Below are 23,382 nucleotides of genomic sequence, written 5' to 3'. Positions count from 1 at the left end.
TTTTCTTCATTTTTCTCAAAGTCCGTGTATTGTTTTTGGAGATGGTTTATCCTTAAGCAGATTTTCAAGTTGGAGTAGCTTTCAATCGAACAAGATTGAAGATAATTTCTAAATCAGGCTGCATGAAAATCACGAAGTAGTAACTTTTATTTCCTGTGCGTCAGTTCCTCCTTCTTGAGTGGATTTTATCATTCTGTGCCCATAAATTATGGTTGTCAAAACTGGTTCTTGTACAGCATCAATCAGTAATTTGGCCATTTGTGGTAACAGATTGCAAACCTTTCTTAGTGACTTAGTTAGAGCCCTGAGATTTGAAATACCCCCACCCTGTATTCAGAAACTGACTCATAAGTAAAATAATAAAGCCAGAAGAACCACATGGCTTTAGATAAATTGGAACAAGTGAAGAAAATCTCTCAGCCCCATAGTTGTCCACTGCAGACAAGGAGCGTTTAAGTACAAATGCTTTGGCTGGCATGGGGGCTTTTGTGGCAGGGCTTCTGTGGCTTAGTGCAGAGTTACTGGGAACTGCCTTCGTGCCTTGGGCTGAAAGCATAACTCAAACGCATTTGAAGTAGTGAAAGTCTCCTGGGAAGTCTGCTCTCTGCCTCGGCATAGCACACATACCAAATACTACATGCTACATATTACGGAGTTTTGTTGAAAAAATTAAAAGCATTGAGTGTATCTGTCAGTTTAGGGATTTGAACTCGGGGCCTCCTACTTTTTAAGCATGCACTCTACAACTGAGCCATATCTCCACCCCTTTTTTGCACTGGTTATTTTTGAGATAGAGTCTTACTTCCTGCCCAGGCAAACATCTGGACAGTGATCCTCTCATTTTCCACTTCTTACTATAGCTGAGATGACAGGCACTTGGAACCACACCTAGCTCTTCTCAACTGAGATGAAGTCTCACAGACTTTACTGCCCATGCTTGCCCTAAACCTCAGTTACTACAATATTAGCCTTACAAGGTGCTAGAATTATAGGTGTGAGACACTGACACCTGGCCAGCATTTCTTTAAATTAATCTCTTAAATTACTGGCCTGTAAGAACATAATTCTATTTTGATTGATTTTTGGTTTCTCATCATTTACGCTTTCTCAATCGTAAAGTGAAAACTGGGCCTTGTCATGTCATAGCACTGCCTTATATGTGTGTCTCAGAAAAGGCCACAGAGGGTTTAAATATCAACCATTTATATACTATTCCTTAGTTTCTAGTAACATTAGTGGCTTATCTTATTCCAGCATTAAATTACCCATCTGGGAACAGATTAAATTTTAAGTATGTGTGTATACAGATATACATATATTCTTCTGTGAGCAAATTTTGAACACATTTCAGAACCTTAAGCAACAGTGCTCACCAAATCCTTCCTTCTTAATCTCCCAGGAGGATACGTAGGGCTGTATATGCCCCCCTCTTAGGCTTCCTGGGTGTTCTTGCCCTGGTAGTAAATGCCCCTTTTTCTAAGTGGCTGTGAGGTTCCCTGTAGCTTTCACACAGCTTAGCTCTGGGTCACAGACAATTTCACAGTCTTTAATTGTTCCTTTAATGGCAGTGTTGCCCTGAGTGGGTCTCTGCCTTCCATAGCTCTCAGCCTAACACCTTCCGTGGGGGAGAACACAGAGTGCATCTCGTAAGTGCATAGTATATTCTGGCATCCTGTGCTGTTTGTTTTACATTTAGGCTGCATTTCTTTCATGATAATAAAAATAGGTTTATGGTGGCTTTGCTCAGAAATTAATAAAAACATGGAGGCATCAAAATTTGAATGTATTTCTGCCTGAATCACATAATAGTAGGTATTCCTATGTTTTGTTTTACAAAGAAACTAACTTGAATAATAGATTTTTCTTTCTTTTTTTTGTGGGGCAGGGGAAGGAACTGGCATCTTTTTTTATAGAATTATCTAACATTGCTCCAGTGCCTATTGAAGGAGGGTTTATTTTTCTCTTTGGTGCTTTTTATTCTTATCTGCCAAATGATTTCCAATAACATAAGGATTTCAACACAAAATGCTTTCTTTTTCTTTTTACTAGTGTTATTATTACAACAGTACTGTATCTCTCAGATGCGCTTCGTAAGAATTTCTTAAATGAAAACTTTGATTATAAGGTAAGTATCTATTTAGGTAACTGTTTGGCTTGTGCTTGAAAGAGTCACATTACATATAAAAAAAGAAAAGTAACACAAATACAAGAAAAACCAATGCAATTTTAGACAGGAGTGGTAGCATATACTTATAACCCCAGAATTCTGGAGGCTGAGGCAGAGGATCAAGAATTTAAGACCAGCCTAGGTTATGTAGCAAGTTCAGAGACAGCAAGAAACCAAGGATTGGGGTGGGATATTGCTCATTGGTGGAGAGCTTGCCTAGCATGCACAAGGCCCTCAGTTCAAACCCCAGCACCACAAAAAAAATTCTATATTCTCTTCTTATAATCAGTTTTATACTTTTAAGTGAGCTATTCTTGGATTTGACCTCAGGGCCCCATACTTGCTTTATAAGCACTCTAGAACTTGAATCCATTCTACTTTCATTATCTTTTAGGCAGAGATTCACTTTTTTGCTCAGGTCCTACATTGTGATCCTTCTATTTTAGCCTCCAGCCTAAAATAGAAATGACAGGGACTTGAGCTCAGGGCCTGAGCACTGTCCTTGGGCTTTCTCAAGGCTAGAGCTCAACCACTTGAGCTTCAGCACCACTTCCAGCTTTTTTCTCTGTTTGTGGTACTGAGGAATCGAACCCAGATCTTCATGCATGCTAGGCAAGCACTCTACCACTAGGCCAAACTCCCGGCCCAGATTACCCTTTTTATGTACATTCTTACCAAATCAAATTTGGTATATATCCCTAATTATTTATTTAGATAAATAATTTTGCTTGTGGTTTTATCATATTCCTTTGACTTTACATATTATGAACACTTTTGTATATCTCTTGTAGTTAATTGTCTTTAATTTTGCATGTTGTCAACAGAGAAAGTTTCTGTTCATAATGTCCTATGTATCCTACTTCAGCTAAATTTATTTCAGGAAATGTTATTCTGATGTCTTTCTGATTCTGTATTTGGGACAAGAAAACCTGGACTCAAAAGATTTTTTGGCTATACCCAGGAGACCATTGTATGACAATGCACATACAAACGAAAAACGATTAGACTTGAAAAATAATTTTTGTCTAAATTTAAAACAATTAGAATATTCAAAGGAATATAGGCATTTTTAAAATTCTGTATTATAAGATACTCCAAAAAAATCAAACCAAAATAACCTATCTAATAATTTAGCTCCCCTAGAAACACTGAGGGATATCACAAGAGAAACAAAATATTTAGCATTTAGCATAAAGCAGAGGAACCTGCATGGAAACTCAAATTCAGCTTTGAAGTAGTATCTGAATAGACATTATTCATTTAGTTTGCCTGATTTCTTTATTAGAGAAAATTTTAAGCACCTAGTGTATGAAAGAAAATAATAACCCCTACATATTAATATCTAGATATGACTTACAAAGTCATAGTCAATCTTCTTTTAACTTTAGTTCCATCCTTACCATTGGGACATGAACTCAAGATATGGGATCACTTCACCTTTAAATGTTTAAATGTCTTGTTCTTTTTTAGATTTGGGATTCCTACTTCTACCTTGCAGTCATTTTTATAAACCAGTTGTGTCTGCAATTAGAGATGTTCACTCCTTCCAAAAAGAAAAAAGTGTTAGAGAAGTAAGTACTGAGTTATAATCAAAAGGGAAATGTTTAAGCCAAGTGATTTACAAATCCAAATATCTACAACTGAAAACATAAATAGAGAAGCAATGACCAAGAGCACAAGAGATAATTTATTATATAAATTAAAGATATTGAAATTTCTTTTTTTAACCATAAATCTTTCAAGATTCAAAATTACTGTAGAAGGCAAAAATGATGAGGCAGATCTGTTTCATTAAAATATGTATGTCAGCCAGGTGCAGTGGCTCACAACTGTAATCCTAACTACTCAGGAGGCTGAGATCTGAGGATCGAGGTTCAAAGCCAGCTTGGGCACAAAAGGACCTGAGACTCATCTCCAACTAACCTCTAGAAAATGGGATGTGGGGCATGGCACAAGGGTTGGGTGGTAGCCTTGAGCTGAAGAGCTCTGGGACAGCACCCAGACCAAGCTCAAGCCCCATCCCCCTCACAAAAAAATGTATGTCAAGATTTGATTTTGAAGCACCAAGAAATTTACATGAAGCATCTTTAATTAAAAATTTCTGGGGACAGAAGCGTGGCCGAGTGGTAGAATGTTCACTAGCATGCATGAAGCCCTCGGTTCAATTCCTTAGTACCATATTCACAGAAAAAGCCAGGAGTGGTGCTGTCACTCAAGTGGTAGAGTGCTAGCCTTAAGAAAGCCCAAGGTCAGTGCCAAGGCCCTGAGTTCAAGCCCCAGGACTGGAAAAAAAAAATTCTTGCCTTTGAGTTCAGAATGGTTGTGGAGACTTTGTGTTAGATTTGATTTTTGTTCCATTTCAGGTATGGTGATATGCGGGTAACAATGGGCTGTGAAATTTTCAGCATGTGGCAAAACCTAGGTAAGTTATGGAAAATATCACCTGCATTTTTTAAGCATAAAAAAGAAGCACAACTTACCAATGAAAGATGTGAAATCAAATATCTAATTCATCAAAAATAATCTACAAGCCAGGCTTAGTGGCTCATACCTGTAATCCTAGCTACTCAGGAAGCTGAGATCTGAGGATCAAGGTTCAAACCCAACCTGGGCACAAAAGGAACTAAGGCTCTTATCTCCAATTAACCTGTAGAAAACGGGAAGTAGGGCTTGGTTCAAGGGTAGGAAGGGTAGGGTGGTACCCCTGAGCTGAAGAGTTTAGGGACAATGCCCAGGCCAAGTTCAAGCCCATGACCCACAAAATAATAATAATAATAATAATAATAATAATAATAATAATAATAAATCTATAGAACCTAATTGACATGTTGGCACTGAAAAAAAGTTACATCTTATTCTTTATAGTGGTTTCTGTCTAGAAAAAAATCAGCCTACTATTGTCATCTCGTTATGAGCTAATGATAAATTTTAGATAGAGTATTTCACAAACATTTCTAGCAATAAAGTAACCTTTCAGAATTTTAAGCTGTAACAACACAAAAATTTTAGAAGTCTGAACTTAGACTATGAGTCTCATAAATTTAGATTAAACTTTGTGAAATATTGACTTAAGCATCATCACTTCAGAAAACTTCAGATCATTGACCTATGTCATGAAAACCCCAGCCAAAGGATTTTAAAAGCATATGCAGTTGCTAAGAGACTGTTAGATCCAATTTTGTTAATCTACCACAGCACATAAAACATGTTACTCCTGCAAATTGGTGACACAGGTCTAGTTACACAGAAGAGAATACTTGGAAAACAAATTGCTTTAAATTCCATTGGCACAGGATGTCTTTCTAGAGATTCATAACATTTAATTTGGTGTGTTAACTATGCAGTTTTTAGGGTACATTAACTAGCATCATATTTTAGTTCCTCCTTATGAGTTATTAAAATTTTTGACTTACTTAAACTGTATATGGAATGACATGAGAGTTATCTTCTTTCTTGGGCTTATCCAAATATGGCTTGGAGAGTGCAGGGTTTGTTTTCCATTCCAGTTTTCTTTGAATTCTTCTTATGGAATGATTTTTTAAACACCTATCCTTCAAATATACATAACAATTTGAAGGAGACTTGTATATAATTGAGCACAGTGGTCAATGGTGCTTGCTGGTGAGGTCAGGAAAACAAATGAGTTAACATCTTAGAAATAACCTGTAATTATGAAAGGCAGTTAAAAGAAACCATGATCTGTCTTTAGATCCATTGCAAAAATAGCACTAAATGTCTTACTTGGCAAGTATTCCTCTTAGTCTCCAAGTTTTGATGATTCTTTTTATCCTTGCTCTTTCAAAAGTATAGCAAGAATCTTGTAGTATATTGCATTTAATATGCATTTAGCAAGACATTTTTTTCAGTGAACACTGCAATGAAATTATTTTTGAAGACAGTTATAGTTATTAAGGCTCTAATTAGGAGACCAGAATAAATTTTGTTGGATTGCCAGAATACTGGCAGACATGGCAGGTTTTCTCTTCTGAGCATTGCTCTCTATGGGCCTTCGCACATAAATCTTTATCCAGGCCAGTATGACTATGCACTTATACTGTGTCCTTTTGTCTGCTAAATACAGCAGGCAGCAGATATACTTCATATGCTTTTCCATTGTCTTTACTCTAAAACAAAAATATTTCTACCTTTCTGGAATTTATGTTAAATTACTTCTCTGTTTCCCTCAGACATTTTAAGAAATCTCTGGAGCACTTACACTGCAGTGTTCTTCAGGACAATGATTCACAAAACGGACCAGCACAATCACCTGGGAGCTTATAAGGAATAAAAATTTTCTAGCCATAAACCCACAATACTACTCAAATCCCATTAACTACTGTAACCCACAACTACTGGAACAGAATCTCTGGGAGGTGACCCAGCATTGGGAGTTTTAGCTGATTTTCCAAGTGATTCTTGGGCACGTGGCTAAAAATTACAGAACACTGCTTTCCCCCACACTCTCCATTCTTTGTTGTTCCATCCCTAAAGACTAACACTAGTATAGCAAAGGATTTTTATTATATTCAGCATACAAATTCTCACCATGGCATAGTTCAAGCATAGAGTATGTATAATTTGCTACAGTCTTTGGTTTCTGCATTATTTCCCTAGAGCTCTGACTTGACTTTTCTGGGGCTTTAAAAACGTTAGGTGAATTTTAAAGGTTGTTGATAGTATACAACAGCTACAATTGGAAAATATTCAGAAATAAGAAACATAAAATACATATTTTTTAATTCTTTTTTATTGTAATATATAGAGGGGTTACAGTTATATTCATCAGATAGAAAGTATATTACTTCTCACACATTGATACCGCCTCTCATGTTTTTGTTCCCATTTCCCTCCCCCCATACCCTCCCAATCATCTTGTTTTCCCCCCTTCCCTTTCCTATTTCAAATAAATAAATAAATGTATATACAAATACATCAGGTAACAAAGTCAGATACTGCAACATGAGATTAACCAAAGAGCAACAAAAGAGAAGAGAAATAACATAGTGCATTAAGAACAACAATCACTCAAGATTTTTTTTAATTAAAGAATTTATTAACATTGATTTTTACATCATATTTCAAATGACAAGTTTAATAAAGAAGTGTTCAAGAAGGGAATCTCTATACACAATCACTGGAACTTAGTTTTTAGAACTTAATCCAAATTAGGCTAAGGATTTGTATGTCATAGAAACATATTAATTTATGAAATAAAACATATCTATAGTCATAGGTTTTTATGTCTATATAGTTATGTTTATATTTCCATTACCATGTCCGTAGTATTGAGTATGCAAATATGAGTCCTCGCCCTTGTACTCAAGATTTTTTTTTGTCAGTCGTGGGGCTTGAACTCTGGGCCTGGGCACTGTCCCTGAGCTCTTCAACTCAAGGCTGTCACCCTACCCCTTGAGCCACAGTGCCACTTCCAGTATCTTTAGTGGTAAATTGGAGATAAGAGTCCCAGAGTCTTTAGTGCCCAGGCTGGCTTTAAGCCACAATCTTCAGATCTCAGCCTCCTAAGTATCTAGGATTACAGGCTGAGCCACTGTGCCCGGCTAAATACACACTTTTATAAAATCAAAATGAAACATTCAGCCTACTACTGTAACACTCCTTATGGGCCTTAACTAAATTTGTTATGTAAAAATATTAAAATATGTCAACTATACTATTATATAAAAAGTAGTTATAATATCCAAGTACATTAGTATACTTTTAAGTATTTAACTAGTATTCTTTCGTATATTCATAAATGTGCCTTGTTGAATATTTATAGGCTAAAGGAGAATTTATAAATTTTCATATTTTAGTGTCACAGGCTAATAAAGTACATGGGATGCTGGCTCATGATTTGAGGACTTTTCATTGCTCTATGGCAATTACCTGGGAGGAACAATGTATTGCTGGGTCATAGTATCAGAAGTTCAGTCTATAGTCAGCTGAGTTCCATTTTATCTGCGTCTGTGGTGAGACAGAATACCATTGTGGAAGTTTATATTAAAATAAAACTGCTCACTTACTGGGGTCAGGAATCAGAGAAGAGATCAGATCTGTGCCAATAGGCTTCCTTCTTCCTCTCTGTTTCCATCTGTGCATGTAGCCTATTGGGTGGTACTGCCTATAATCGAGGCAGGTCTGCCCCCTTAGTAACTCATCTGGAAAACAGACTAACTCTAGAAATGTGCTCTGCTAATCTCCCCAGTGTCTCTCCATCCAATCAAGTTGACAGCAAGATTAGCCATTACATAGTACAATTTTTGGTTTGGTGGTGGTTTCGTTTCTTTGGTTTTGTTTTGTGTCTTGTTTTGTTAGACATAGTCTCCATATCTCAGCCTGGCCTAGAACCCTCCTAAGTATTTTGATCTGAGGTATGAACACATAGGCTTGTCAGTGTTATTTCCAGCCATAGTTATTAGATTGGTGGGTATTCAAGTGAGTGCATTTAAAGTATTTCAAAACTTATGTATAATATTAACTATGAATTTGTACAGAAAATTTAAACTTTTTTCTGACTATGCAAGTATTTGGAGCTTCTTGGCAAGCAGGATCTTTTTTTTCATATAGTTTTATTGTAATTAATGGAAGTGTTACATTATATTCACCAGATAGAAGGTACATTACTTCACAAATATTGACACCCTTTCTCTTGTCATAGTCCCCATTTCCCTCCCCTTTCCCCCGCTCATCTTGATTTCCCCCCTTCCCTATCCTATTTCAAATACCCAATTAAGCATATATAAAATATATCAGATAACAAGGTGAAATATTGTAACAATATGAGATAACGAAGGGACAGCAAAAAAATGAGAGATAACAGTACATTAAAGACAACAATCACTCATTATATGGCTTTTGTTTCCTTATTCTGGAGGTCTTTACATTTAGCATCATACTATATGGCCTTATGTATCTAGATTTTGTTCTATTGTAAATCTCTGCTAGGAAAGCCCAAGGTTTCTACTCATTATGACACATGAGGGAAACCATTGAGCCTATGTTCCTTTGAGTCTGGCTTACTTCACTTAATATGATTTTTTCTAAGTCTTTCCATTTCCTTACAAATGGGACAATGTCATTCTTTCTGACAACAGCATAGAATTCCATTGTGTATAAATACCACATCTTGTTGATCCACTCATCAACTGAGGGACATCTGGGTTGGTTCTATATCTTTGCTATGGTAAATAGTGCTGCAATGAACATTGTTGTGCTGGTGGATTTAGTATGTCCTTGTTTCTGGACAATTGGATAAATGCCAAGTAGTGGAATTGCTGGGTAATAGGGGAGTTCTATGTTTAGTCTTTTGAGGAACTGCCATATTGCTTTCCATAGTGGTTGAAGAGTTTACACTCCCACCAACAGTGTAGTAGTGATCTCTCTTGGTCACATCCCCTCCAGCATCTGTTGTTATTAGGTTTCTTGATCCTGGCCATTTGGACTGGAGTGAGATGGAATCTTAGAGTTGTTTTAATTTACATTTCTTTTATGACCAGAGATGTCGAGCATTTCTTCATGTGTCTATAGGCCATTTTTATTTCTTCTTCAGAGAAGACTCTCTTTAAGTCTTTGGCCCATCTTTTACTGTGATGATTGTTTCTTTGGAAATGTTTTGGAGTGATTCAATTTTTTGAGCTGTTGATATATTTTAGATATGAGGCCTTTGTCTGTTGTATGGTTAGTGAAGATCTTCTCCCACTCTGTAGGCTTTCTAGTTAATTTGCTAGCTATGTCCTTTGCCATACAAAAGGATAAGCAGGATCTTCAATGCTCATTTTTGCCTTTACATGCCTCAACTCAGCATGTCATCATGATTTATAACTATTTTCAGTACTCTTATAACTCCATTTTATATTTCAACCTAAAAATTTTTAACTTTCATATCAACCACAGAAGCAAATCAGTAGCTCTACTAATTTATGCTTTAGCCCAGGAACATGAGGTCTAATTGGGAGTGCAGGAACCAAAGTGAAAGGTTTTTGTCTACAGGACACAACTATGACATACAGATAACCAGGCAGGTCTCTTCCCTCATAAGAGAGAAGTGTTTCCTGAGGACAAGGATAACTTATGGGACTTCAGATTACTTATGGGACATTTGAGTTCATGCTGCTTTTCCTGAATGCATGTAAGAGCTGGACACAGCATTCTCTTTATTATATGGTTAAAACATTTATTTTTAAAACATAATTTTATTGTTATTATTAAGATGTTTCTTTGCTTTCTCCAGTTTCTACCTCCCATACCTGCCGACAAAGAGCATAGTTAATTTGAAAATGTATCAAATATTTTAACTGCTCTGTTAAAAAAAAAAAAAGAAACTTTAAATGGACCATCTTAACTTTTTCACAATGTACAGTTTGCTGGTACTAAGTACATTCACACTGTAATACTATCCATCCAAGAATTCTTTTCATCTGTACAACTAAACTTCTATGCTCATTAAACAATAAATAGCCCCCCAAATTTCCACTTTCCCCAGCCCCTGGTACCAACATTCTACTTTCTATCTTTATAAATTTGAAAAATACTTGTCCTTTTGTGACTGACCTATCATTTAGCAAAATGGCTTCAAGATCTATCTACACTGAAGCATGAATTGGCATTTCCTTCCTTGAATAATATTTTGTTGTTATGGATGTTCTACCTTTTCTTTGTCTGTTCATCTATCTGGACACTTGGGCGGGTTGTTTTTACCTTTTGGCTATTGTGAATAATGCTGCTGTGAACATGGGTGGACATACACTTCTCCGAGACTCTAATTTCAATTATTTTAGATATGTTTTCAGAAACAGATTTGCTAGAATATATCATAATTCTATTTTTAGGTTTTTGTTGGTGGTGGTGGTTATGGGGCATGAACTCAGGGCCTGTGTGCTTTTCCTTAACAGTTTTGCTTAAGGCTCTACCACTTTAAGCACAGCTTCACTTCCAATTTTCTAGGGATTTACTGAAGATAAGTCTCATGGACTTTTCTCCTCTGGCTGGATTTGAATCATGATCCTCAGTTCTCAGCCTCCTGAGTAGTTAGGATTACAGGCATGGTATAGCAGCATCCAGCTATTTTTCACTTTTTGAGAAACTACCATACTGTTGTCTCGTAGCTGCTGTACCTTTGGCATTCCTATTAGAACACAAGAGTTTCAGTTTCTGCATATACTTGCCAACACATGTCCCTCTCTGGGGGTAGGTGTTGATTGTTTTTATCCTAGTGGATATGAGGTGTTAGCATATTGTGGTTTTCAGTTTCAAAAATAACTTGATTTAGAAAAATAAAGACTAACTTGGGATAAGTTAATATCTTTTTTTAAATATGTTATTGCTTTGTATTTCATTTTGTAAGTTGCAGAACTGAAAGTATTCCATGAAGATCAGGGGAAAAGTATACATTGCTGTCTCCAAAATTTTATCTGTTTGTGCCTACATAGATAAATAACAGATCTATCTATTCATCCATTTGTGTACTGTGTATATAGTGCAAGTATAGGCTACAAGAAAGAAGTTGTTCTTTACTACCATCTCAACTTTACTTCTCATTTTGCTGGGAGGTTAACTTTTTAATTTCTATTTCTAGCTGAGCTACCATTCTTACTAAATATGAAGTGGACTCTCTGTTCCACATTTGCAAACACTGCATCTTGTAACTGCTGAAGAGAAATCAATACTTTGCTAGCAGGCTGTTCTGTGTGCATAAATATAAAACTCCAACAGCCCAAGTAGCAGGTGCCCTACATACTTCAAAACAAGGCCACCTGGCTAACAATTAGTCTAATTGTTTAAACCTGTAGTTTAAAAAGAACTCACTGAAATGAAGTTGAGTTTGCTGTTTCTATACACAGCTCAAAATTTGCTTTGCTGCCTCTATGGGAATTAAATTTCGAATGCTTGGGAAGCCTCTTCAGGTCTACACAGATTCTGTTTCAAAGTATGTTTGCAGTAAATAAGACAATTCTCATACATTCCCACATGGCCATTCAAATGTAGGTGTGGCTGATCTCTTACCTTACAATCAGAAGAAAAATCAGGTGACAAAATACAATGTATGGACCTTATTTTAACTGTGGTTGAAATAAAATAATTATAAAAGCCCATCCAAAAGTTTAGTATTGACTAGGTTTTACACTAATTTAAGAAATTACTACTGTTTGACTTTGCTAAGTATGGTAAAGTCATTTGGGTTCTGCATTCCTAAAATACCAGATTGAAGATGCTTACTGATGCATGTACAAGTAGAATATGTCTCTGACTTGATTTAAAAATGCTCTAAGAAAAGCAAACTGTTGAAATATTAGAGGAAACAGAATTAGCAAAATTGTTGAAGCAAGATGAGAGATTTGTAAGGGTTTGTTTTACTTATCTGTCATTTGATTTTTTTCATTTTAATGAATTAATTAGTTTTTCTGGGTCATGGGGCTTGAACTCGGCCTGGGTGTTATCCCTGAGCTCTACAGCTCAAGGCTACTGCCCTATCCCTGGGCCTGGGTGTTGTCCCTGAGCTCTTCAGCTCAAGGCTGTCACCCTACCCTTGAGCCAAGCCCCATTTCCTATTTTCTAGAGGTTAATTAAAGAGTCCAGGTCTTTTTGTGCCCAGGCTGGCTTTGAACCTTGAGCCTCAGATCTCAGCCTCCTGATTAACTAGGATTACAGGTGTGAGCCACTGCACCCAGCTGATTTTTTTGATTTTTAATGTTTTTAAATTTTTTTCTAGCAAGTTTTTATCTTATCTTAGCAGATTAAAATAAGTAGAACTGGCCAGGAGTTAGGCCTAGTGGTAGAGTGCTTGCCCAGCATGCATGAATACCGATTCCTTGGTACCACATACATAGAAAAAAGCCGAAAGTGGTGCTGTGGCTCAAGTGATAGAGCTCTAGCCTTGAGAAAATCCAAGGACAGTGCTCAGGCACTGAGCTCAAGCTCAGGACTGGCAAAAATAAAATAAGAATAAGAATAATAAGAAGTAGAACTGGAAAAAAGAGAGACAGACCTTTCTGCTCCCTATGGAGGAAATGGAAATTCCTTCTTTCTCCCTTTTCTTGTTACTTGCGAGGGGTCTTAAATAAACAGTGAATTTAGGCTTTTACCAATGGCAATACAAGTAACTCAGTTAAGAGTTTTGTTTTTTTATGCCCTGACAAAAGTAACAGGAAAGTCATTGCAAATGCTAGCTACTAGTTACCTGCTTGAAATATATGTAGGAAAGAGGGGTAAGTGGAATGGGGGAAGGATGACCTGCAGTTTAATGAGTTTGTCAGTCTTAAAGGATACTTTTTTTTTTTAGAAAAATATGCAAAGCTAGATTAGCAAAGAAGTTTCTCCTGAAACGTCTAAAAAGAAAAAAAGCAATAAGAAAGGTAATCAGTTACAAGGGATCATAAATAACGGTAGGAATGCACAAAGAATTATAAGCCAGGGTTATTTCCCTCATATATATGGGTATGGGTAAATAGTTTAGGGATGATGAGAGAGAGGTGGACTAACTTTGGTGGAAACTTTTAGATGGGCAAGGGCCACTGGCTGGATCCAGGACTGTGGTCCTGCAATGCCCAAAACTCTTTGAATATTTCAGTTCACACCTAAAATCACACAAGATAAAATCAACATGGCCCCTAATTGTGGAAGAGAGGCAATGATCCAATACTTTGAGGTACCTGCAGGGGGGGAAGAGAGATTGTGGGAAAAGCAACTAATCTGAGGAATGAGAAATTTCACAGATGCCTGGAGTGCTGTGTCTTTGCTAGCTTAAGGAAAAGGCAGACATGTCACTAGCAGGGAGCATGGGGATTTCAGACCACCAGGCACTGAGGATTCAGGACAAGGATATACACTCTGACTTGAAGCAGATGTTAGAGAAGCCTGTACTTAGAAAGTTGATTCAAAGCCTTCCACATACCTTCAAACAGAGACCAAAGGCCTTTATCCAGGGTACCCTTTCCAGGTGATGGGAGTCCAGCAGAAATTCACACTCCTGAAGGCACACAACTTTTCTCTTCCTGGGCAAGACATTGCCATATCTTTGCCAAAGGGAGCCATTGCTTTCCGGCTAGCTGGTATATCAAGGTTCTGATGTTTGCACTGATAACAAAATCAAAGGACAAAAGAACCAAATTAAACTTGTGGTGAGCCATACCTGGTCTTGGGTTGCTGGGAAACCTGCAGGCAAGGCTGGCTTCAGGCCATGAGAAGTGAGATCACCATTTCCCAGTCGTTCTTCAGTCCTTGTGCAGATTCGATTCTCAGCCAGGCTTTCTCTGTTGAATAAGGAAATGGCTTCTGTGTACTTAAAGCCAATTTCCTCTTTCTTAATGATGGTCCTTTAAAACAACAACAACAACAAAAAAAGAAGTTCTTTAGGGGCAGAGATGAGGCTGGTTATAGGCCAGGTAAAACACTTCTGAGGTAGAGATGAGAGACTGAGGACTCCCCACCCTCATTATCAACTTCATAGTCTGACAAAGAACTTCTCCAAAGGACAAGATTCTGGCCAAAGAGCATATGTGACCACACTCATCCACTTGAAAGAAAAAAAAATGTATAAATAAAGGAAACATTTCTTCACCCAACTATATTGTGAAATTTCACTTGCCATCCTTCTTTAGCCTTTATGATTACAACAATCAACATTTTAATGTAAAATGATATATAAATAATTTCTGATTGCTTACATAATATTGTGATTTATCAGTTATTCCTTATACTTTCTTATCTGAGGAGACAAGTATAATTGTATATTCCTGCAGCAGCAGTTTTAAGCAAATTTCATACTATTTTTCAAGATCTTCTAAAGAGTAAATATTCTTAAATGCCAATATGTCATTCAATGTAGGAGAACACAAACTTCATTTCATCCCGGCCCTGATTGGCCCCTTCCTAGAAGTGACCCTGATACCCCAGCCAGATCTCCGGAATGTCATGATTCCTATTTTTCACGATATGATGGACTGGGAGCAGAGGCGGAGTGGCAACTTTAAACAGGTAGGCGGAAGTTCACTTCATCCTCAAAACAGGGAGAAGAATTTCACTCCTATCACATCTCCAAACTTCCAGATTATCCTTGATTTGGTAATCCTGGCTGACTTCCTCTCTCATGCCATATGGCCTTGGACATTTCTCTCTGGTCCTGTGTTCTTGAGCCTCTAGGAAAGCCTTGGAAGGGGTTGGGGGAGGAAAAGTGACCCTTAATTCCTGTCAGCTAAAAAAGTTCCTGAATCTATTATTATTTAAGAACTTAGAAGAGACTTTGTTTGCTCCCAGGTGGACACAGTGCAGAGGTATCAGAGGGTTAATGACTCTTAAAATCATTGAGCTCTCTGTGGTTTGCATGTTGTATTTGGTGAATGGCTTAGCTTGGAGCATTTGATTCACAGTGTGTTTTATTGCTCTTAGCTGGAAGCATTAAGAATTAATTGAAGGAACACAGTGGAAAATCTTACAGAAGAAATTCCAAGGGGATGAACTTATCATCCTCATTGACATAGGTTCTGTTTATTAGCCTGGTTCCAAGTTGGGAAGACAGGCATTCTTGTTCGAGAACTGGATATCACGAGGAATCAGCTGCCTTTTGGCCATGTCAAATCCCTTAAGTTAGAGCTAAATGGTCTACTGGCTGTTTACATGATCATAACATTTATATGGTCTACCTAGAGGATGTGTCCCTACTTTATGCTTCTCCAAAGGAAATCTTCCTCAAGTCTCACAAAAGTAGTTATTAGCTATATGAGCAAACTGATTGTAAACATAGAACATACTTTGAAGATAGGAATCTGTGTGGGCAATTACAGTCTTCTTGATATATAAATTCTTTCCAAGAAAGCTAATATGTAAATAAAAGTCTATGTGAAATTTTTGCTTGGTTGGAGAGGAATCCTTTTTCCTTTCTCCTTATGTTTGTCCTTTAATTGAAAGTGGGTTTGAAGGAATAATTAGGCTCAGTCCTTTTGACAGAGTCAAAAGAGTCTCTTCTAAGTCCCAATTGTTTTAACTCTCTCTAGCCAGGGGGTTGGGGTGTTGTTTGTTTGTTTTGTTTGTTTGTGCCTCTTCTGTCTCAGATAGATGAAGGGATATTTTTCCTTTACTGATACTTAAATTCCAACAAATTTACATCTTTGAAAATATAAATATTTTGACTACAGTTTTCAAGAAATATGTCCTTTCTCTCTCCTGCTGCTTATTGCTGACTTAGAATATTTCTGTGAGTCTACCATCTGTACATGGCTAGGACAAGTTCTCAACTTCAGCAAAAATTTATTGCAGCTTCAAACTGTTTTAGAAAAGAAAATAGATATCAGGCACATTAAAGATTTAAATTAATGTATGTGGGCACATTACTTTGCTGATGTTTTTATAGAGAGTGATATTAAAAAAATAGACATAGGATTTGCCAGATCTTAGAAGTTCCTAAAAAAGAATTGAAACATTTAAATTGGGCTTCAGGCATTTGTGTTTGTGATAGACAGACAGACAGACAGACAGACAGACAGACAGATTGTCTATGGCAGCAGGAAAAGCTATCCATCCAGGGATTGAAAACACTTTAACACTGTCCAAATTGGCCCCCTAGAAATTCAAGAGATGTCCGCTATTAACCATAGCTGAGAAAACCATTTTCACAAAATATAGCTTTCTCCCAGACATAAAGACACTTGTTTTTTGGGGTTTTTTTTTTTTGCCAGTCCTGGGCTTGAACTTAGGGCCTGAGCACTGCCCTTGGATTTTCTCAAGGCTAGAGCTCTACAACTTGAGCCTCAGCACCACTTCAGGCTTTTTCTATATATGTGGTACCAAGGAATCAAACCCAGGTCTTTGTGCATGCTAGGCAAGCACTTTAACCACTAGGCCAAACTCTTGGCCAACACTTGTTTTAATTTGCCTAGAAATCTTACTTGTGAAGAAGAGGAAAAAGAATAATATTTGAGTATGTTTCAGGTGGAAGCCAAGCTAATTGACAAGCTGGACAGCCTGATGTCAGAAGGCAAAGGTGACGAGACCTATCGTGAGCTCTTCAACAGTATGTGAGTAATGTATTATTTCAAGTTGATTTTGTTCAGGGAGCTTGGTGTCAGTACTGAGTTACTCTTCACTAACGTAACTGTGAACTGCAAAGACAGCTTGGGTCTCAGAGGAATGCTTTGTCTTTGTGAAGTGTGAAATAAAGAATAATTGCCTAACGGCTCTTATTGTGTTGATGATTAGACATGTCTCTTTATTGTAATCTCTGATCAGGACAGGTCACTTGTGATACATAACAAATTTCACTCTTTCCATGCCCAGTAAGTTTAGAGAAAAAGCACATTGCTGCAAGATGGTGATTCTAAGTAGCATTATGAGTGGGATATAACTTGTGTACAGCACTTTCCAAAATGAGATGTCCTTGCCCAATTTCCTGTTAGAAAAAATGTATACTAGTTTTTTCTGTTCTTTGACACTTGATTTAATTCATGGAGATCTCCTTTGGTCAGTATTATTCATTACTTCCTAAATACTTCTTATTAAAATATCACAGAAGCAAATGATTTTTTAAAGAAAATTCTGTATTTGGGCTTTGTGTGAAAGGTAGACAAAAAAATAACTAAGTTTTGTAAAAAGACATTGAGATTATTCATGCTAGTAAAATCTGGCCACAGTCTTGGGAAGAATTGCTTGACCCAAGTATTCATTTGTAGCTTTCAAATTGCCAGAGAACCCATGCAAAATGCTTTAGTGCTGTAGGGTTTCTCTTCTTGCCCTTGTTTTCTTTATAGTTTTCTGTGGATCCAAGTCATTTTTTAAAAAAAATCTAGTATACTTAAAAAGTCTTTCTTTTTAAGAAATGAATTAGCTTATTGAGCTTGGAAAATGCTTGAAATTCTTTCAGAAGTGCAAAATTAATTCATCACATTTGTCTGCTATAAAATACAATTTTGTTTGATATAACCACTAAATCATAACAGTAATAAAAAAAAGAAAAAGAAACCAAAAACTGCAATTGTGTTTGTAGTCATGCTCTAAAGCTAAATATTAATGTGTTAGTCTTGATGCCCAAATGCAAGATTCTCTCATTTTAGGATCATTAATTAGCAACCCTGCAGATATCAATAGGTAGACTTGAATATTATTATTAATGACTGGTAAGTTGGACAGAGTAAAACTTTCCTAATTTAAAATTGTTCTTGAAGCTGGGGCCGGGAGTTTGGCCTAGTGGTAGAGTGCTTGCCTAGCGTGCATGAAGACCCGGGTTCAATTCCTTGGTACCACATACATAGAAAAAAAAAAAGCTGTAAGTGGTGCTGAGGCTCAAATGGTAGAGCTCTAGCCTTGAGAAAGTCCAAGGACAGTGCTCAGGCCCTGAGCTCAAGCCCAGGACTGGCAAAAAAAATTGTTCTTGAAGCTTTCAGGAAAATTATACTGAAAGGGAAAGCCAGGAAGGGGAAAGGAGATTTCATGTGGTGGTAGTGGGTGATAAAAAATGTTCTTTGTGCTAAACCATGAACAACACCATTTTCTTCTGATATGTAATTAAGCCAGAACTTTTAATAATTATTCACGAGGATCTTATTCATTCTTGTGTACAAAGCATCTGTCTTTCATGACAGCTGGAGTTTACCAAGAATTCTGATTAAAACCTTATCCAATATAATAAATTGCTTTTGAAAACTGCTTTCATTTTAGTTACTAGTCCATGGTTTGAATAAAGAACTAAAATGAGAAAGCACTCAGTGAAATGAACCTCTTGAGATTTGTGATTAATTATTTATAGTAAATTCACAAGATTAATAAATACACACGTAGTTCTGAGTACCTCTTATTTACTTTAATAAAAGCCTGCAATTTGGATTGCTTGTGTATAAATAAGACTTTGAAAGAGAGATGCACCTTGACACGAGAATCAAGCTAATAATTAGGATATTAAGACTCTGTAATTAGGACTATTTTAAGGGTCTTGATTCATTCAACAAAGATTTTTATTCATTTGTTGATTTTCAGTATATTACTAGAAATGCTACTCTTAAGTATTTTCCTGCTTTTGTAATCAGAGTATTGGGAATAAATTTAGTTAAAAGTGATAATTAAATATCATTTCTACTCGGGCTCATGAAAGAAAGTGAAAATCTCACCATAAGAAAATACTTTATTGACAATAGAAATCGCAACAGTGAGTTACTATATACATTATGAATTAGGAACACATGGCATTTGTTCTCAGTAATTTATGTATCAATTTTCTCAAATAGTATTCAGCAGCTGAAAGTAACTTGCTGCTCCTACAAGGTAGTACATGCAACATAACCTCCTGAGAGTTAAAGCTTGTCTAGTACCTTCCTTCCTGAGAACTCATTTTTCCTAACTCCCAACATTACCTTCATTTACTCATTTTACCTTCTTTTCACTGGTCTTGAGACCTTTTGTTGTTGTTCTTTTTTTTTTTTTTTTTTTTGGTTCATGGGGCTTGAACTCTGGCCTGGGTGCTGTCCCTGAGCTCTTCAGCTCAAGGCTACTGCCCTACCCCTTGAGCCACAGCCCCACTTCCGGTTTTCTTGTGATTAATTGGAGATAAGAGTCTCATGGCTTTGTATTGCATGGGCTGGCTTGGAACCATTTTCCGCAGATCTCGGCCTCCTGAGTAGCTAGGATTACAGGTGTGAGCCACCGCGCCCAGCTGGTCTTGAGGCTTTAATTCAGGGTCTGACCACCATCCCTGAGCTTCTTTTGCTCATAGCTAGTGTTCTACCCCTTGAGCCACAGCTCTACTTCTGGCTTTTTTGGTAGTTTATTGGCAATAAAAGGATCATGGAGGGCCAGGAGTTTGGCCTAGTGGTAGAGTGCTTGCCTAGCATGCATGATGACCTGGGTTCGATTCCTTGGTACCACATACATAGAAAAAGCTGGAAGTGGTGCTGAGGCTCAAGTGGTAGAGCTCTAGCCTTGAGAAAGTCCAAGGACAGTGCTCAGGCCCTGAGCTCAAGCCCCAGACTGGCAAAAAAAAAAAAGAGGATCATGGATATTGCTACCCATGCTGATTTTGAACTACCATCTTTAGGTAACAGCGTTCTGTGTAACTAGGATAACAGGCATAAGCCATCAGCACCTGGTCAGATTTATTGTTTGTAATAAATTGTGGCTCATAGACCACAATGAGAAATATCCAAAATAGATCATCAGAACAAAATTCTGTTTTACGTGCCTCCTGGTTTCCTCATTGCCTTTACTTGCTGAGCTCATGCTGTGCTAGGCATTCATCTGAACTAGAATTCAGCACACAGTAGGGCCATATAAGGTCTTGAGGGATCTAACAAGCCTTTCCAGAAGCAACAGCCATCTCAGTGCTTTCCTCTGCTTTATCTAATTCAGTAAGGCTCCAAATTGTCTTTGATTTCTTATTTCATAGTCACATTTATTTTCTGCTTGGTGACAGAGGATTTACTATACATAAACATCATACTTTTAGTCTCTCTCACTCTTTCTCTGTAAGAAGAATATTCACATGGGTATATATTTCAAATGATGGTCTCAGCACAGTCTTGTTAGGATGTAGAGAAAGGCAGACAGAAAAATCAAGCCTTACCTACTGTCCACTTCCATTTCCCTTGTGGAATGAAAGCCTAATAAGCAGTGTGATCCCACAGCCCCCACGGGGTTTATCCTCCCCCATGTGATGGGGTCCCTTTGTATTTACCAGAGCAGCCCAATCAGTCAGCAAGGAGAAAATGCTTCTTCTTTCTGATGAGGTCCTACAGGCCATGGTTATAGACCAGCTGAAAACACCCAGCTTCGCCTGAGTTATCCAATAACATTCTTTTATGATTGCTAATAATTGCTTCTTCTCAGTTTACCTCAGGTAAGCTAGGAAGTAGAGCAGTTTCCAGCAGAAGGAACAAGCCTGGCCAAGAATGCAGACAACCTGGGTTCTAGACTGGGCCCAATGTTTGGCCTCCATTATTGTCAGAGATAGAGGCTATGCAGAGCTTTGCCTCTTATAAGAAGATGACATAACTCTGAATTCTGATTGTATCCTGAGCCTGTGCAAATTACTGAAACTCATAAAGGAAGTCTCTATATATTTTTAGAATTATTACTTAACCTGAGTTTTTTTTTCTTTTAGTCTCTTAAGTGTAAGAAGTGTGGGCTGTCACTTGGAAAAATTCCTATATCATTCTGCATTACTTGGGCAGGCAAATTTTCACTTGAGAACTTGGTGCTCAATGCCAATTCGTCACATATGCTTGGAACAGGTGTTATTCCAAAGGTTGTTTTTTTGATTTTTGTTTTTTCAAAAGAAAACACATTTACACAAAGTAAGAGGCTTTCCCCCAGAAGATCAGTCATGGTGAGCATCATCTTTTCTGCAAGCATTTTCGACCCCACCACCCCCTACTCTCAATCTAGGAAACAGTTTTGAATTAATCAGAAAAAGAATTGACCAGAGATGTACAGGCAACAGAGAGGAATCTAGAAAGAAGACCAAGGACCGGAGGATCAGGAGCAAGAAAAGGGGGCGAGGGGTGTGGGGAGACAAGAAAAAAGTTGGGAGAGAACATAGCCACAAACTAAAGACAGCTTTGACAAAATTGCTTTTTCCCCCTTTATACTTACTTTTTTCCAAGTGTATGTAAGATATATTGAAATCATACTTGTAAGATGTGTTTTTCATCAGTCTTATTTCTGAAGCCAAGAGGAGAGGGAAACAAGATTTTAGTCAGGAATGATGATCATTAAGGAAATTTTCCTGATTTGCCATGTTTACATTCTTTCATCTTTCATCTTCAGTTCTGAAGCCCTTGCCAAGTCTAGTGTTAGCTTACGGAAGAAGAGGAAATAGGAGTCAAACCGATCCTCAGTTATAATGATTGTTATTATTGTGTGTTTATATAGGACTTCTGTTCTGCTCTAAGGTGTTTAGGATTAGGGAAAATGTAGGAGGAGATGTGTGGCTCAGTGCTTGTCATCAGTGCCCTGTAACAACCACTTAGAAAAGCCTCTGTGATTAATGACAAACTGAATGGAATCAGTGAGTGAGTGCATAGATAGTACAATATGTATTGAGTGGGCAAATGTTAAGTGAAAGGGAAAACGCAAAACGTCATACCGTCTGTGCGAGGATTTTCCTGTAGCAGTTGCGTTGCAGTAAAATTGCTTGGATGAAGATGCATTCCACTGAGAGGTAGGAAAAGATTTTTATGGGGATGAAGCAAGATCTTACTTAAAAGTAAACTTGAAAGTACTCTCGTTTTCGATTTTTTGCAGTGTTACTTGAAGTGGTAACGCACAAGTCTCTTGTAACGGTGAAGCTAGGAAAAATGGCTTAGCTTTGAGGGGCTTGTGTAGTCTGAATATGTTGCTTGTCTGCATGCATTCCTATTTTATGACTTGGATAATCTGATAATCAATTTGCTTTGTCAATGCTTCCTGGATTAGAATTCCACTGTTTGGTCCCTATCCTAGGTAAGACATTGTTTGCAAATTGTGCTACTTGTGACATGTTGCCGGTGGTTGCTAAGGCATTTAAGGTACTGATGAAAGTAAAATGGTTGTCATGGTGACTGATAAAAATAAATGTTGAAAATGCCCTGGGTTCTTTCTCTTCCAGCCTACTAAAGAAAATTGAGCGGGAAACATGGAGGGAAAGTGGAGTTTCATTAATTGCCACTGTAACTCGGCTAATGGAGAGGTTGTTAGATTACAGGTAAGCTAAGTCCCGTGTTTTCCTGATCTGCTGCACTTCAGTTAGAAGCCAAATATGTAGTCAGCATTCCCTCTGAGTTAGTCCATGAATTATTTGGCAGATGCTGGACTCTTCTAATTACCTAGTTGAGTTTTTACTTGGAGCTTTATTTTTGTTGTTCTGTTTTGCTCTTTTTTTTTTTTGATAGATCCTTCAAATTTGAAGTTTTGGTATATTGAGAGAGCATTGAGTCCGGGCAGTCCTCAAAAAAAAAAAAAAAGAATTTGATTGTTGTTAAACTCACCCACAAGAAAATCTTCTGTGGGTGGTACACTTTAGGGTGAAGATAATAGACTTGATTCATTTGGAGTGAGGATGGTGTAGCAGAGAATTGTGTCACCTTGCTGGTTTTGGATTTAAAGGGGGCTTGGAAGAATAGGCCAGCATAAGAGTGATTCTCCCAGTTAGGAGGCAATGATAGGCATTCACTCTGCTTGCCTCCAAAGCCCCTGTCTATGGAGAGGAAACACAATGTTTATGTATATGCCAGTGAAAGTCTCAGCAGAAAGTGCTGCTCAGG

The 23,382-nt window shown here is 37.5% G+C and overlaps 1 protein-coding gene across 1 annotated transcript in view; it reads left to right on the top strand.

Annotated features, from left to right (window-relative positions):
• The window catches only part of Dock4 (dedicator of cytokinesis 4), a 440,321-nt gene that overhangs the window by 359,596 nt on the left and 57,343 nt on the right, over positions 1-23,382 (top strand). Inside the window, exons 28-34 of the mRNA XM_090333045.1 lie at positions 2,050-2,125; positions 3,638-3,738; positions 4,531-4,589; positions 14,991-15,139; positions 17,090-17,175; positions 22,556-22,582; positions 22,728-22,823. Coding sequence (XP_090189171.1) covers positions 2,050-2,125; positions 3,638-3,738; positions 4,531-4,589; positions 14,991-15,139; positions 17,090-17,175; positions 22,556-22,582; positions 22,728-22,823 — 594 coding nt within the window. The remainder of the gene's footprint in view (positions 1-2,049; positions 2,126-3,637; positions 3,739-4,530; positions 4,590-14,990; positions 15,140-17,089; positions 17,176-22,555; positions 22,583-22,727; positions 22,824-23,382) is intronic.

The sequence above is a fragment of the Megascapheus bottae genome, chromosome 5 (genome assembly GCF_031878675.1).
Source record: "Megascapheus bottae isolate mThoBot1 chromosome 5, mThoBot2.hap1, whole genome shotgun sequence".
In the NCBI taxonomy this organism is placed as follows: domain Eukaryota; kingdom Metazoa; phylum Chordata; class Mammalia; order Rodentia; family Geomyidae; genus Megascapheus; species Megascapheus bottae.
The sequence above is the reverse complement of the archived record's forward strand: the minus strand, read 5'-3'. Positions and strand labels throughout refer to the sequence as shown.